The 17,864-nt window shown below is 34.7% G+C and overlaps 1 protein-coding gene across 1 annotated transcript in view; it reads left to right on the top strand.

Moving 5' to 3' along the window:
- Positions 1–17,864, top strand: part of LOC110025199 (protein STRUBBELIG-RECEPTOR FAMILY 5-like) — a gene marked incomplete at its 5' end in the record, with an annotated part of 66,707 nt that overhangs the window by 27,694 nt on the left and 21,149 nt on the right. The window contains 4 exon segments of the mRNA XM_020725523.1: positions 1,272–1,337; positions 1,708–1,973; positions 10,254–10,591; positions 14,219–14,472. Coding sequence (XP_020581182.1) covers positions 1,272–1,337; positions 1,708–1,973; positions 10,254–10,591; positions 14,219–14,472 — 924 coding nt within the window.

The raw sequence follows: 17,864 nt of genomic DNA, 5'->3' as shown, positions 1-17,864 counted from the left end.
GTTAATTGTAGCCGTAGGTCCTTCTTGCCTATTTTGATTTCCTATCTTATCTACACCCTTCCACTTCTATCCCAATTTCAAATTCTTTCCTTCCCATCACCCCTCTTTTATTTATTGCCTATTCTTATACTTATCTAATCTACCTACTAACCCCCTCTTATTTATACACATTGTTTGCTATGTTCACGACAGATTTTGATGAGTCCAGATTTTTTAGTGCTGTCTGAGGCGTTCTTCCGCTCGGGAACTGTACTCGACGACGAGATTGTGCTCCGGTTGTAACTCGTCTGAGGTGATGACCGTCTCTAATGGCGCTCCAGCTATAGCTCGACCCCGACTAGACATTTATCCTTTCACAGACCACTATTCTAGCAGAGTGACTTTGCCCGCCGGTCTTCTTCCTGCTGCCTTCTAGGCCCTCCCTCTTCATTCCAGCAGCAATCTTGCTGCCCTCTGCCCCGCCGACACCTTTCATATTACGGTTTAACATCTCTAAGCCGCTGTCTTGTTGCGGCCACCCCCGTGAACACTTTTCTCGCTGTTGTTAGGTGTTTTCTGCAGCTGTCGCTACACCCTTTGACAGTCCGCCAAAACCCTCCCCCACCAACCCTTGCTGTTGACAACCCATCACGGGCCTGTCCCTGCTGCTGGCCAGCCACCGACGCCTGTCACAACTGTTGTCCAACCCCCGACGCCTGTCCCTGTTGCTGTCTAGACATGCCTTCTAGATGCCGCCACTGGTCTGCTGCTGCTCCAGGCCACCACAACTCCCTCCTGCTACTCTCCAATGGTCGCTAGCCCTTTTCCGACCACCACCCTTGCCCCGTTTTCTAGATTGCCGTTTATGTACTTTGTGTTGCTTTCTATTATAAATTTTTGCAGTGTCGTCTTGTCATTTTTGTCTGTATGTTTGTTGTCGTTTTTTTCATATTTGCAAGAGTCTCGTTTGTATCCTTTTGAATTCAATAATAATAATTATGTTTTTCATGTTGGTTTGGGCTTCCTCTGGTATCACCTCATGTCTCTAGTTTTGAATAAGTTAACTGATTTTTACAAAGGTTTTAGGTTCTTTGGATGTCTTGGGGTTGTGTAGCATGATGGGGCTTCCTTATATTTATTCTTCAACTTGACGAGGAATGCTAAGACCTGAGAAACTTTATGATGGAATAACATTATAAATTTGGAGCGCGATATATGTTTACTTGGTTTACTCAATATATTTTAATGTATAGCGTTAATCTATTTTCTAAATGGTTTGCATGGTGGTCCAGGAATATTCAGAACAACCAGTTCACTGGCTGGATTCCAGATGGATTTAAAAAGATTGACAATCTCGAGTAAGTACATCCTAAAATGATGCATAAATGCTTTCTCTTTTCAGTTTAAGGGCATTTACATACGTACCACGTAATTCTTATTTATTTACATGTCTAACTCCTAAACATTCATATTTTCATGCATACAACTCATATCGTTAATATTACATAAAAAATACCATCATCACTATCTTTGTAAAAGTGAAAGACACCTTTTCATGCATACAATTATGAAATCAAGGTTTTATAAATGCAAATGTCAAACTTTGGGTGTTAGATATGTAATTACATAAGAATTGTGTGGATGTAAATCTCCCTACAGTTTATTGATGGTGTAGTCAGTTAACATGACATTGACAAATTGCTCTGGCTATTCACCATCCCTCAAAAGAGCTGGTGGAAATTCTTGGTCATCTACACGAGCACCCCCACATTATCATATTTACAACAATGATAATGATGACCGATATGGTGCCTTGCGGGAAAAATCATCAGTTATAAAGGGCTTAGCCATTGGTGGAGCAATAGTAGCTGTACTTCTTATCATTTTGTTTATATTGACCCTAATTAAGAAGAAGTCTGCAACTTTGTTGCACTACATTGACGAGTCAGATAGTCAGAGAAGGTCATTTGCACCTTTGGTTAGCCATGATAAAGGTACTTCCTTCGCAGGCTCGTATTTTTAAATTATTTTTTTATATTTTAGGTCCATACTTGAAACTTTTGCTTCAGTTATGATTCTCACCTGCTTCATTCCTACACCATTGTAATTTTGTTTATCTACTGTTTTTTTATGATCCCAAGGTATTTCTCATTGTAGTAGAATTCATCAAATCATCTCTGATTCTCATCTGATGGTTTTATCTATCTTTCTTTTGCTGTAATGGATGGAGGTTTTATGCTGACATTCATATCTTGATTGCTGCGTCAGTTATAATGTCAGGCCTGAACTATAAGTAATATTTCTTAGGGAAATTTATATACATACCACACAATTCTTATAGATATACATATCAAACACCCAGACTTTCATATTTACATTTGTAAGGCTTTGGTATGATAAACCTATGCATGAAAAGATTTTTAAATGTAGGTGATAGTGTTTTCTGATGTTAAAGATTTGAGTGATATGCATGTAAATATTAAATTTCTGGTGTTAGATATGCAAGTAAATATGAATTATGTGGTCTGCATGTAAATGCTCCTATTTCTTATAGAATTCGTTTGTCTAATGGAAATTCAACATTTTATCTTAGGAAGAATTAGATAAAAGATTCTTAACTACTTTCGGAAGCTTATTTCAAATTTTAAGTTATATGGTCTAATAGGTATCACCTAGTGCATTTGAAAGTTTGCTCTAAGCTGAATAGTGATGTTTTTGGTTAGGGAACTGTAAGTTGGTACTAGCTGTTAACGATGTGCGATTAGCAGTGTGAGAAAAGTGAAAATATTAGTAATAAATGAATAGAGTTAAACAAAAATTTCATAATATAATATTTAATTTTATATTTATTATATGAATCTAATTTATATTTGAGAAATAATATTATTTTAACCAATGATTTGATAAAAACTTGATTATATTAATCATTGCAGTTGTACACTTTTATGGCGCCATAACTTGGGATACCTATCATAAACAATCAAATCAAATTTTGCTACATATCACATTTATGGTGTAAAAAATTTTATGATAAATTACATTTAGTTCACAGACGTGTATGAGGTGCTTCACGTTAATCCAAATTTTTATGATAAATTTCATTTAGATTTTAGATTCCTAATACAGTCATAGATATTAAGGATCCATTCTAAATTTTAGATTTTGGATATCAATGATGCATTTTGGTTCACTAGATTTACCTTTAATAAAAGCATAGACTTGGGCGTGGGACAGTCCAAATACTGCTTGATGTACTCTTTTGCTGTGTTTAGCAATATATATCTTTTTTAAATTTGATAACTTCTTTTACTGGATTCTTGCTGGAAACAAATTTTATTAACAAAGCTAAGGAACTGTGAATTACTAAGCTTCTATAATTGTTTCAATTGTTTTAGCAGCCAGATGAGTTCTTCGTTGACCAAAATTTCCAGTAAGAGAACATTAAATTATCAAGTGAAGTTTTATTTGAGGTAATTATAAATATGTTGAAATACAGGTTAGTTTGATGGGTAGTGTTGAAATACTGGGATCCATGGCGCTCCTATATGTAGCATTCTAATAATACAACAACTAATAATCTGTGGATGGTTACCTTCCTTCTATATTAATCTAATAATTTGTACGCAACAACTTAATATTTCTAATGTCCAGTTAATTTTCGATTCCATAATTGAAGATTGTTTCCAAATTTATTTTTCTTTCCTAGTTTTTTCTTCACCTAGTTGTATACATCTTTTTATTCTTTTGTTCTTTAAACACTGAACAATATAACAAAATTTAATCATAGAGTCCTATATTTTCTACATTCCTCCTTCTCATTCTAATTTGTAAGATAACATCATAGATATTAAGGATCCACTCTTTGTATGGTTGATTGGTCCTTTAAGATGGAGTCTCTCTTACCTGGCGATGATCAGTCTACAACGCCAAAAGCTAATCTTCTTCCTACAAGAGTGATGAAAACATACACGAATAATCTTTTTAAAATAGCAGCTGCCATGAATATGCCAATGCTCAAGGAGCCAAAAATTTCAACTTTGGAAATCAACCTTAAAATAGAAAATTTGGATCCAAAATATGAAAAATCCATGATAACATGCTCTATTAGAAAATCCATGACGAACTATTGGGCTGTAAAATTTTAAAGTGAATCAGTAACAAAGATGAATTAAAGCAACCATCTCCTTCTTGATTCATCCATTTTCATTTCAAATTGAATTCAGCCAATTATTCTCCCAGCAAAAACTTCTTTTGGAACATCATAATAAGCTTGATGGATAAAAATGTTAAATTCTCAAATTCTCTCATCATAAATAAGAATAAATCTATTACTTGGACAATCGACTCAAGAGCATTATATTGTATGATATGAGATAAAAAATATTTTCAATAATTATAGCCTATGACGTGAAGATTATTAGTCTAGATTGCAAAATTGTCACTCTCAAAAGTAGCCGGGGCATATTATATTTAATTTCTTTAGAAGACTTGCATCTGAGTTTGTGCTTTTTGTGTCAATCTAAAAGTATAACTTAACTATTAATCAAGAAACTTGAGAAATAATTGTGTTGTTAATTTATTATTTGTATTTTCCACATTCTAGATTTGAACTGAGGGAGGATGGTTGATAGTGCATGTGGTCAAACAACAGGTTGTGTATATATCAAAACCCACTTTTGAAGTTTTAAATATATTTCAAATAATGATAGTAATATTTGATTTTGGTAGTATCATTCATTTAGGATACCTAAACTTAATTTATAATGAAAACATATTTCCTTTTTTCTCACCATAAAAAAATTAAAGAACCATCAATTTTAAATTTATCTTTTAGCTACTAGACACAGTCGTAGTTCTTAGCACAATCAAACATACAAACCTTCTCAATCTTTTTTTAGTCCATGGTGATGTGTGAGTTGTATCTTGAGTCCAAAACATTTCTATAGCTCAATAGTTTATTTCTTTCATCGGCAATAGACCATCTCACTTGATTTTTTACCAAACGGAAAAATTGAAATGGAATAAATTTTTGAGTAATCAGCATCATAATTCATCTGATTATAAATCCTAAAAACTGACAATACTAAAGAACTTTTAAAAATGACTTCAGAAAATTATCTCTACATTAAGTGATAAATTGATAATCTAACAATGTTCCTATGTCAACACCATTACAAAATGGAGTTGCTAAAAATAAATAATATACATCTCATAGAGTTTGTTAGAAAATGCTCTCAAGAGTACTTGTTTTAAAGTCCTAGTCCAATCATTTCTCTAATTATTCTGTATCACCAAAATCCTTTCGTTCATTGTCATCAATTCTTTTTTGGATTTTTACTTTTCATTAACACTTATCCTCACCATAAAAGCAAATTAAACCCCAAGTCTCTCAAGAATATCTTTATTTGATACTTTCCAGATTAAAAATGTAACAAATGATATTATCTTGCACTAGAAATGTTTACAGCTCGGCGATCATAACCTTTTTGAATACTAGCATTACTACAAACTCTAAAAATTTTGGGGGTAGAATTTCAAGAATAAGAACTTGAAGTTTGAAAGTTATTGTTCATCCATCATATTCTTGACATAAAAAACCCATGAACAGTGCATTTTTTAGTGTCTCTTATTCAATCTTCTAAAGTTGTACCAAAGCTACAGACTCCCTTATCACCTTATTTGTATGTTAAACATATTGAAACCTTGCTAGAATGGCAATTTCCTTCTTCACCTTTTCATGGATTAAAAAAAATACTTTTTGGTCTCATGAAGGAATGATAAGAAGGCTGTACACAAGCAGATGCACAGTATTTATAAATGAATTTAGTTATAAAGATTGCTAGAAGAACTAACTTACAAAGTGAAAATATCTCCTGAATTTTATTTTGCCAAATATATTGCTTTAGTGTTGCAAATAGTTCTGCCAAATATCATAGAACTAATTACATTGAAATAAGCCAACATTTTATCTAAAAAAGTTAAATAAAAATAAAAATGGAATAGTCTAACTAATTATATCCCAAACTCGACTGATTGAGCATGGTCAAGATATAGCCTTGCTTGAAGGGAAGTATTGAAGTAATCTTGAATATGTTGCGAACAGCTTGCCATCTACAAGTCAATTAATTGTGGGTAGCACCTTTCTAGTTGCAACAATAATAAGCGGTGGACAATGAAGTTCCATTTTCATCTATTCGATTATTTATGAATGATTACTATTTTTGATGTGTAGTTAATATCAAATTCTAGAATTAAAGATTGGTTTCTATATTTGTTTTTATCTTAGATAATTATTTGTTCACCTATTTAAGCACAACTAATAACAGAATACAATTGAGTTATAAATTTTTTTTATTTTCACTCTCCAATAGGATTTGAGCATGAAGCAATCACATTTTTTTAAAAAAGATGGGGTCTCACAAAGCATTACATTCATTACTTAATAAAGTATAGTAGAAACCTATAATATTAAAATTGTACTAAAAACTTAAATTATATTTTTGTTTCCCATTTTCCCATTTCTCCCATAATTTGTACAATTACTTTTTTTTTTCCATTTTGGTACGCTAGAAATGATAACTCCACCATTCAAGCTTCAGAAATATGACTATACCACTTAAAGATTTATATAGACATCATAATTGGTATTATTATTAGAAGGATATGCTTGAACTGGCCATAGATGTTCAATGCTCTTGTATATGAGACACATAGTCGAACATTTGCACCCAGAAACATCTAACACAAGCTCTGCATAAGTCTCTCGAGATAACACAATTCTATGAATTGCTTCCTGTTTGCACTTTTCCGGTGCACATGATTTAGCTTTAATTGCTGATAAGTTTTGTATATTTACCAACATGATAGACCTGCTACATAAAGGCTAAAATAAGGTTTTAGAATCTTGTCACAAAGAAGCCAAAAGTAATATTCAACTCTATGTTATGAACTCATTACTTGGGTCAAGATAAATGATAATTCAATGATGTTTAAAACTCCAAAAATTGGATTGGGGAAATAAATGAATTAGAAATTTAGAGAGGAGGTTTATCTCATTTAATTCATCATACTTTAATACTTCCAACTGAGACGATTTATAGATATAGATGACTCCTAGAGACTCAAAAACTACCTATTACATAATAATAAACTCAATGAATCACATGTTCTGGGAAATCTCAATGAAGCATCACCAGAGGCTTGGAGAAGTGAGATTGAACTCTAGTGACATTGATTGAGCAAGAACTAAAATTTATTATTATTATTATATTTTATTGTGTGAAATGTGGCAATGTGGAATGGAGATGGATTTATGAGTGGATATGGATCCGACACCGACACAGTGTTAGTCATGCACAAACTAGAAGAGGAGATATGGGGTGGAGGAGATCTGCAAGGTTTGATAGTGATTTGGAAATATTTTTGGATGTGAGTGGGAAGAGATGGGAGAGACAACTCATAGAATCCAAGATAGTAGAAGATAGAAGAAGATTCGTTAATGATGAATGGAGAATGATGAGGTGGAGTCTTTGCAAGGAAAAAGAGGCGGATTAGTGGGATAATGACATGGATGGTAATTAAGGCCCACTTCCAGTGGCAACAAGAGCCCCATTGTAATGAACCTATTATTGTGATCATGATAAACGATAATTCGTGGATGCAATTCACATCTCGAGTCAGAAGGCGGTATACAGTCAGAATGCGGTATACCCTGACAATGCAGTGCATGATGAAATGATTTAAACTTGTTCTGTATTCTTAAAGAAACATTTGCATGCAAATAAACAATTAAATGTGATAACAAGAAACGATACAACTGAAATAAATAACCCACCGATACAACTGAAAGGAAAGATGAAAAATGACTGAATTAAAACTGAAATGATAACAAGAAACGACTATTTAGACTCAAGACATAAAATAAATAGCCCATCGATACAACTAAAGCAAATTCTGAGTAAAATACTAAGGCATAAAATCTAAAAACTGAAAAACCTGCTCCGATGGATACAATTCTGCTAGCTGCTGAATATAATCTGTTATGCAAAATATCAAGGAACGAGTGAAAAACAAAACTCGGTCAATTGCAAATAAATTACTAAAGCATAAACAATAAAAGAAATAGAACATGCAATATGAGCAACAAATAAAGACGATTACTATGTGCATCATAATAAAACATGGGATCGTTTCCAATGAAGTTTCTTATTATTTAGTTTTATATTTAATATTTATATAGTTGGTTTTAACAAACACCTTGACACCATAAATGTCATTATCAACCCAAAAAAACTCGATGATTTCTTGTAGATTCGTCACTCTGTGGGCCCTTCAACTCAACTAACCAATATCCAAAAGGGTTCCACCGACTTACATGCCTTCACACAAGCATATCAAAATTTTCACAGGTATAATATGTATGAAATATGCTATTTCACGCAAGCTTGTGAAATGACTTGAGTTCACATGAAATTTCATTTTAATGCATGAAAGGAAAATGTTATAACTGTAATATTTATTCGCATATGCGAAAGTTTTATAGCAATAGAGTAAGATTATTAGTGCTTCCATCATGAGCAATAACTGAAGCCTATAACAAGTGCAATATTTAAATTGAAGGGGCAAGGGCATGACTGTCAATCTTATGAAATAACTATGAATCTACTACAAATAATAAGGATTAACGCTTCTTACTAGGATGTGTACATTTATCCTCTAATAAAAAACTGTTATTTACCCCGAGACGACAAACACAATCCTTCTACGAATTCAACGGTTCAACTAGCCATCTTACTACATTTAGAAAATAAAATATAAGCCATTATGCAATTAAAAATTTGCATTCATTAAATTAGGTGCAACCTAACTTTTATTATATTAAATCATTACTATAATATTTTTAAATGAAATATATATGAACTTCATTAAGGTTAACTTTAACTAGTGTAATTAAAATAATATTTTATTTTTTGTTTGATTTTGATAGGTAAGTAATTAAAATTTATGAATAAATTTTTTGGGGATTTACATACTTAACACCTAAACCTAACAAACAACAAAAATGACATGTTTGAATTAGGCAGGTTCTTAAATCCCATCTTTCCTACATTTCCCTTAAATTTAGGATTTGCAGGATTTAGAGAAACTGCATGCGAAGGTGGCTGGGACAGAGTGGGAGAAAGAAGTGGGTTTCTTTCCTCAATGGTTTTGGGTAGCAGCGGATAGAAGGAGCAGGAAGATGAGGTTTCATGGTCTTTGCATGCCACAATCCCGCTATTGCCTTCCCACAAGCTCTAATCTCGACAGCTCCGGAATGGTTCGGTCACAAAGCCGATTGTTTCGGGCGAAATTGTGAGAGAGGGAGGTCTAGGAGAGAGATCGACAGAGATTCAGTGCCTACAGAAGTTGGTGAGGGAGGGCTTCGACAACGAGTAGGGTGCGGCATGGTGTTGCGATGCATTGACCCGATCTTATATAGAGTAGGGAGGCGGTGCGTCGGTCGATTCAGGAAGTAGGTAGGGGACGGCGGGAAGAAGAAAAAGGAAAGGATTGCGAGAGTCTGAATCGGAAAGGCAGTACGCAAAAGGAAAGAAATTAATTTGTGTTATAGCGGGAGAAAAAAAAGGAAAAATTCAGTGCTTGCAACAACAACTTTTAAAATTAGTTGGCAGAGGGTAAGAGACTAGTAAATTAGAGAAGGTTATCTTACCACATTTCCCCTAATAATCGTAATGGAAACTATTTAAAGAAATGCAATTCTTTTAATGAATCATAACTTGCCTGTTAAATCGTAATACATTCAGCTTATGATCTTAAGTACAAACTACAATGAATTACGAAGACTTTTTAATCTCCCACCCATTACATTCACGGAGAATTAGATGCTTTTTTGTAACATTGATGCATGATGTTTTGCCTCAGAATATTTGTCAATATAGTCCTAGTAAACAGTTCTGGTACATGCTGAAACCAGATCGAGGTAATTTGGGAACCATTATTGTGACTAGCTTGCATGATGATGAGGCGCTCTATAAATCAGAGCCCCAAATTTAGGACATCAAGAGCACAAATTGTTGCTTGTTATGAATGTAAGTTTCTCTGAAAGCCAAAAATAGCTTATAGTGAAAGTTTGAGTTAATCTTACTTGACCATGGCCTTTCATCATTTGGTAAAGTTCACATTAAGTTGCAGATGAGAAGCGTAGAATAAGTTTTGCTTTGTCTCTTTACCACTTAGTCCTATAAGATTCTGATGCTTATATCATATTTTGGCAGGTTTCAAGTTCATGGGATCCTCAGCAGCAGCTGATATCTTACCAAGATCTTCATCTTTGGGTGTGAAGCCTTCACCTTCTGATCGGAGCAGCTCTGTCGGTGAAAATGAGTTTAAAATTAAATTTAATTCCAAGCCTCACACATCTGGGAGGAGCAGTTCAGTCAGTGAAAATGATTTCAAAGTTAAATTTAATTACAAACGAAACACGGAGCCGATTAATGCTAGCACAATGTTACTGGTAGATTTGCAAGCAGCCACAGGAGGATTTAGTGCTAGTCGTCTTGTTGGAAAGGGGTCCCTTGGATGTGTATACAAGGCCAAATGTGTCGATGGAAGGGTAAGGCTTTTAATTGTTACCTTTTTTTGGTAACTGTAAACTTTTTTATTTTTATTAATGTTAAATAACCGAAAATTTCTCTCATGTTAAAAGTTTTGTTGCCAGCTAATTTTATGAATATTTTTTCTTTTCAATGGTATGGTTTCTTCATAAATATATTATAGATTGGTATAAAATCTTTGTGTCGATCACGATAGACACACATTTCCACCTTACTGCCATAATATGGCTTCTTTTTCATGAACATTGATAGATTTGGTGCTCTCTATAATTTTTATATTCAGGTGTTTTCAAGAATGCGCTTATTATCGCTTATTATTTGTCATGTGGCAGAGTTTACAGTAACTGAACTAATTAGTTAAGTTTACTATAGTTCATCTTTATCGTTCTTTTTTTTAGTTCTTTTGCATTGTCAGAAAACTTGCATTTGTTATTTTTTTATGTTTAGGTTTTTGATCTCATGTTTTTCATTCTTATTTCGTTCATAAGTTCACGCAATAAGTTCTTTGTTCGTTCGTTTGTTTTTTTCTCTTGTACAGCTATTCTATTACTAGAAAATTTTGGAAAAATTACATCAAATTTGGTTAGTATGTTTTCATGATTTTATCAGCAAAGCATAAAATTACTTTAAGCACTACTTCTATTTAACTGGCACTTTTATTTTCTCATACCTCTGCTGAGCTACCATAGTGATACAGGGCTATATAGTGGGAGATTAAGCATAGAATCTGTACTAAAAGGATAACCTGAGTGACAAAGAGAAGAAGAGAAGGAATTTTAAAAGATGACTCTTGCTTGAGATAGGGAGCGATGGGCCAAGAGAGTTGACAAATCCAAATTTGCATTCAATTATGTCATCATCTATCCTAATCTTAAATATCCTATTTATAGCTATGGGAATTCCAAGAAAAATAAAAATATAAAGGAAAACAGTGGCCTAACTATTTCTCTTATAACAAGTCGTTGAATAATGCAAAAAAATATAATCAATTACACATTATCTTTCTCAATCGTAAATCCTTATGATACTGACATCATCAACTCCCAAGGGTACTAAGAACTCTACTTCGGATAGTTATGTTGAAGCTACTCTTCTAGACAGTAAGGAATTTATGTTACAACTCATCTTGAATCACCTAAGAATCAGCTATTAGTGACAATTGATATAGCGTTATAATTGGTGGAAGAGCAAATTGGCTTTGCAGTAATAATATTGAACTCTGCCTGTAGATATAAATGTAGGGAACTATGAAACCTCAAAAGGCCCGTATATGAGTAGGTGTTATTAACATTCATTCTGAAAGAAAACCACGTGCAAATAAAATAAATACTAGTTTTATAAAAAATTACCAAGTGTATGAAGTTGTGATAGATAATCTATTGCAGGTATAATGCATAAATCATTTAAAATAATTTAAACTAAGTGGTGGATTGGAATCAATTTTTAATTTTGTTTTTAAAAATATGTTTGGTTTGTGCTCTTAAACTATGTTTTAGCAAGTGCAACTTTCCTTAAATGCTGTCTTATAACTTTTATCCATCGCTCAATGAAATAAAGGATGACAAGTAAAACCTGCCCCTATCACTTCATTGTCTTTCTTTTTCTTAAAGGACTCTCGAGTTTTTCTAATGAGACGATGTGGGCTAAATGACTTTGCAATATGTTTTGTTTGTACTCTTCTTTCTACCAATCCATAAAGGAGTTATTGCCAAATCATATGCCACAACAAAGACACATGTACACCACTCCCAAACAACACAAATAATGGGGACTATTTTTCTTTTCTTTATCTATCCCTTCTGTTATTTGGATGATTATTATATGTTGGCATACATAGTAGTGTCACGGGTTGTTTCACCAAGGCATGGCATGAAACTAATGCTCAAATTTTATAGCATGTGTTAACATACGTCATCTTGATCAAATACTGCTGGCAGGTTGAGTATATATTAGCGCCAACTATAGTGAATAGATTTAACTTGAGCTATGAATAACACTTATAAATGGGAGACATTGACATAGGAATTTGGCATCACAAAAACAAGGGTAGAGAACATTTTATTTATTTTTTTAAATATGATTGTCGGTTTATGATTAAGAAGGCTAATATCATCGTGATTATTTAAAAAATAAAGTATAAAACTCTGTATCATGTGTGATATGTCCAATATTTCTTTGAGAAAATTATGTTGTTCAATTAGTTGCTCAGGATATGCATTACAATATAGAAAACAGTAGGAGAAATGGGAGATGTCTTAACACTGTTCCATTTTGGCGAAGATAAACTGAATTTTAATGTTGTGCAAACTGCAAAGCATAAATAATGCAACACAAAAAAGATTGGCCACCCCCTCACCTCCTCTCCCTGCTTTTGTTGGCACGTGTACCAGGAGTTGTTGGAATTTTTTTAAAAAAAATTCGATATGCTTTTGAGGGTACTTAAAATTGTTGGGATTATATGTAAAAAAGAAGAATGTATGCTTTGGTACCAATTTATGCTTTGGCCGCCCCCTCCCCTCCTCTCCCCGCTTTTGTTGGCACGTGTACCGGGTGTTGTTGGAATTTTTTTAACAAAATTCGATATGTTTTTGAGGGTACTTAAAATTGTTGGGAGTATATGTAAAAAAGAATGTATGAGGAAAAAATTGTTGGGAGTATATGTAAAAAAGAATGTATGCTTTTGTTGGCCCTGCCCAAACCAACATTGGAGGAAGCGGGTAAATTCAGAGGTTACACTTTGATTCTTCTAAGAAAGAACTTTCATGGCCTCTTCTCCAGTCTGATGTCTGCTTTGGTACCAATTTAAAATAAGTCAGCTTAAGTAATAGAAGTTTTGGGTATTATATGTTTAGGCGCTTGTTTGAGTCACATCTACCAGTAAGCTCTGAGGGTTTTTTTTGGGTGAAATTAATATCTATTTTATCTCTTGAATTGGTAGGGGCAGTGAACTGAATTCGGCTTAATTTGTAATGTTAGGCTGGACGAAACCTAATTTGATGAATGGTTAATTCATGTCCATGTGGCAAAGGATTTGGCCAAATATGTTGGGATTGATTGGGTTGAGACAACTGTTTACGGTTAATCACCCTAAATAAACTATTTCATAAGTTGGGTACTTTTTATGAGCTACATACTATCATTATGGACAAAATAGTGGAATTTGAACCTTTAAAACTGAAGATTTGAAATGATTTTTTTTTAGGATTGATGCCTACACTAGTTATAATTAAAAAGTTAATTCTTTACTCAGATTTTGATCTCTCCGCACCTCCCATCCTATAGAGAGGAGGTTCATATTAATTAGCCAATGCTTGTTCTTGATGATGGCAGTAGCTCTCGAGCTAGAATTTACCAATGGCTTCCTATAAAACATAAAAATGAGTCTTTCGCCTCAGGCTTTAATTGGAGAGAAAAGTAGTAGTCATGCCTTTGTAATTGGAATGACCAGATATAAAGGCGTCAATGATTAAGAGAGGAATCACATTGATCTCTATGCATAGTTGAGGTGACACTTTTGTAAAAATTGATGTTTTGGTATTAGATATGTAAATACATAAGAATTGATTAGCATGCTTGTAAATATTCCTTTATTTAAGTTGGTTGTAATGCTGGTTATTTTTCTCTAGATTTTGGCTGTGAAGAAAGTGGACTCGCCTAGTCATGATTTTGCGGAAGTCATTTCTGGCATCTCAAAGCTGCACCATCCTAACATTTCCGAACTAGTTGGTTTCTGCTTGGAGTCAGACTTTAATCTCCTGGTGTATGATTATGAAAGAAATGGCTCCCTTCATGATTATTTACATTTATCGGATGATTACTGCAATCCATTGACTTGGGACACTCGAGTTAGAATTGCTCTCGGAACAGCTCGTGCCTTAGAGTAAGCTGATGTATAATGGAAGCACATTTTTTAGGAAAATTTACACACGCAGCACACAGTTCTTATGTATTTGCATATCTCACAGCCAAACTTTCATATTGAGAGGCATGATACTTTTATACTTTAAACCCATGCATAAAAAGGTATATTTCACTTTTTAAAAGTGGTAATAGGGCTATTTTTGATGTGATATTAAAGATTTGAGATCTGAGTGTATAAATATGAAAGTTTAGGAGTGAGATATTTAAGTACATAATAATTATGTGCTATGTGTGTAAATGCCCTTTTTTTATTGCACATGTTTCGCAGATTCATCTTAACTTTGACACTTGTTTTTCCCTAAAACTCAAAATATTATCATTAGTTTATCTGGAGAGTAGTAGAAAACATATTATATGAAGAAATTTAAAGATATGAAATATATGCAAAACCTAAATATTATATGACTAAAATGCCTTGAAATCGTGCACATTGTGTTAGTTTAACTCGAAAGTTGTTGAAGTGATATGAAAACTGAGAATCTAGAAACATGAACCAGTTTATCTTACGAAACGTTCCGTAAATGCTTTGCAGAACTTCAAAATTTTCTTCCTAATAGGAAGATGTTTTGCTTTCAATTAAATGGTCTCCCTACTTTTCTATCCATTTTTTTTATCTGAAAAACCTTTAACGCGTGCGTGCGCCCGTATATATATATATATTGTAAAAGGAAAAATTTATTGATAAAAAAGAGATGATACAAATAGTGAGTGGGTACAAAGAGCCCACTCACAGGGATTACAAACGTATTCCCCAAAAATAAAACAAAAAGAAACAACTCCTAATCATGGTGGGTGCAGTCGGTGGACATACTGCTTCCCCTTCCCCTTCCCCTAGATCTAGGGAGGGAGTCCAACAACATACTGAGATGTGGGCTTCCGCCCGAAACAATCATACAGTCATCTTGAGATCTGACATTCCTTTCTTCTTCTTCCTAGATTTGTAAACCTATCAATCATCTGTTAGAGGTAGTTCTGTGCGAACAATAGGTGAATCTTCAATGGAGGTAAACTGCTGATCTGACTCAGCCTACAACACACCTTGTTTCTGACTCTCCTTCATAACTTGAGTACCCTCTTCTCTCGCAGTAGGTTGTTTCAAGACACTTCAGCTAGCATCTGCTACAACAAAATTCGTAGAATTTGTAATATGAGGAAGAGTTGCCTCAACAACAGTAGGCGGGAGATGCTGGTCTGGTTGGTGAGGAGTAGCCTTATGAGTCAAATTCTCATTCAACATTTCTGGAAGATTAACAGTGTCTGCTATATTTTCCTCCACATGGATGATGTTGTTAGGTGTTAGGACCTGCCGATCTCAAATGTGGGTGAAACCTGGAGCATTTGACAGGGGTGTGCCCGAACAATTTACAGTGATTGCAATAGTAGCGCCTTTGTTATGCTATAATTGGTTGTCAATACCCATTGTGGACAGTACCAAACCATATTTCGTCCACATCAGGGAGGGTGATATCCCTTTCAACAAGAATTCTTGCAACCGAAGGCCCTGGTTAGATTGAAGGTGGGTGCATCCAATTTCATAGGTCTTCCTAGTGCAGCTCTAATAGAGTGAAGGACTTGGTGATTGAAGTAGTGCAACTTTAGGCCAAGTAGTTTAAACCAGATTGGAACAATATGCGATTCTTGACTATGGTGAAATTCATGATACCACTTTAAGTAGTTTCATATATTTTCCCTCTATTGTCATAAACTTTTTGAAAATATTTTGGCACAGTATTCCACTTTAGATAATTGTATCATCACATGTCTCCCATCAAAGAGGCCAATTTTCCAAAGTCTCGTAGTTTGAGTTCTTCAAAAGTCTTGCGAACGACTTCCATTTTGGGATGTCCCGATTGGAACTTCCTAATGAGGGTGAATTTGAACTTATTAACCAGGTTGAAAACTTCAACATCAGAGAAGAATAGAGCAAGTTTGTCACTCTTCCTACCCGTCTTCTTCATAAGGTTGCAATCCTCCTGGCCTTCGAATGATTCATGGTAAACTTAAGGAAAAACTTGAGCTGATCCCATAGAGCCAACCATATCAACAAAAGAAGCTTTCCCAAGGTTTAAAACTGAAGTAGTCAGTGGTTGAGAAGGAGCAGTATCCATGGAAGGGAGTTGAAGAGAGGCAAGCTACTTGAGTCTGGAGTGCGAGTAGTTTACAGGACAGACACGAGTGCAAAACCGCAGAAGTCGGAGTCGCAGGAGACCGCAGGAGGCGCGACTGAGAATGGAAGAAGCGACGTCGCACAGCGCAGAAGCCTTCAAGCGTGAAAGAGCCGAACGAACGAGCCGGGAGGAGGCGCAGCTGACAGACGCGCGGCGAAGAAACGACGCTGCACGACACCTCTACTTCTTTGAGCATGACAGAGGTTGCGCGGCGAAGAAGTCGACGCCGCACGACGCAGACGAAGCACGACGGAGAAGAGGAGATACGACGAAGAGCAAATCGACTAAGAGATACCAAGTTTCTCCATAATGGCGAAACCCTAGCAGAAAAAACCCAAGGGCAAATATATTAATACGGAAAAATACAGAAATGTTGTATGAGAAGACCCAAAAGAAAACTCAACTTATACAATACAACACACACAAAACCAAAATAAAGCAAAGATACATAAAAATAAAAAATCAAAAAGTCATAAAAAGGGCACAAAAGTGTTAGGGACATCCCATTTTAGTCCTTCTGCCTCGAGTTCTTGGAAGTGAGTCAGTTAACAAATTGATAAGGTGAGTATCATTGCCTATAGTAACCAAAGTATCATCCATCAAATTTTTGAGCTCGAGTAGATCTCCATTTTTCTTCTTTTTCGTAGACCTGACATTCCTCATCCGAAGATTGTCTCATATGATAAGTAGATTCCAAAGGTGGTCGGACAGATGTAGGTTGTTGCACATCATGATCCTCACGAGCCTGAGTAACATTAACATCTTTCTGGACCTGATGAGGCGGTAGTGAAACAGTAGAAGTATTTCTATCTATATTATCGGCGATATGTTCTATGACAGGTGGAGTCTGAAGAATCTTCCTCTCCTCCACGATAGGAGATTCCAAAGACTTGGGAGCTACAACTGGGGAATGAATGGATGTCATATTGCCTACTGGGATATTGACGTCTTACGGGGTATCCTTCTGATGATCAATAGTGTCAAAAATTTGGTGCTGATCGGGATGAGATGGAATCACAGACTCTAGCGATGACAGAACACTTTGCTTTTTTGGTTTGAGGTGGGGGTGTAAATGATGACATTGAGAACTAGAGTGACCAAACATAGAGTGGTCGAACATACGACAGTTTAACATACGACAGTTTGAACAATACGACGAAAAATGCTCAATCTCTACCTTCTG

Source organism: Phalaenopsis equestris, unplaced genomic scaffold (assembly GCF_001263595.1).
Source record: "Phalaenopsis equestris unplaced genomic scaffold, ASM126359v1 Scaffold000294, whole genome shotgun sequence".
Taxonomy (NCBI): domain Eukaryota; kingdom Viridiplantae; phylum Streptophyta; class Magnoliopsida; order Asparagales; family Orchidaceae; genus Phalaenopsis; species Phalaenopsis equestris.
This window is presented reverse-complemented; position numbering and strand designations above follow the sequence as displayed.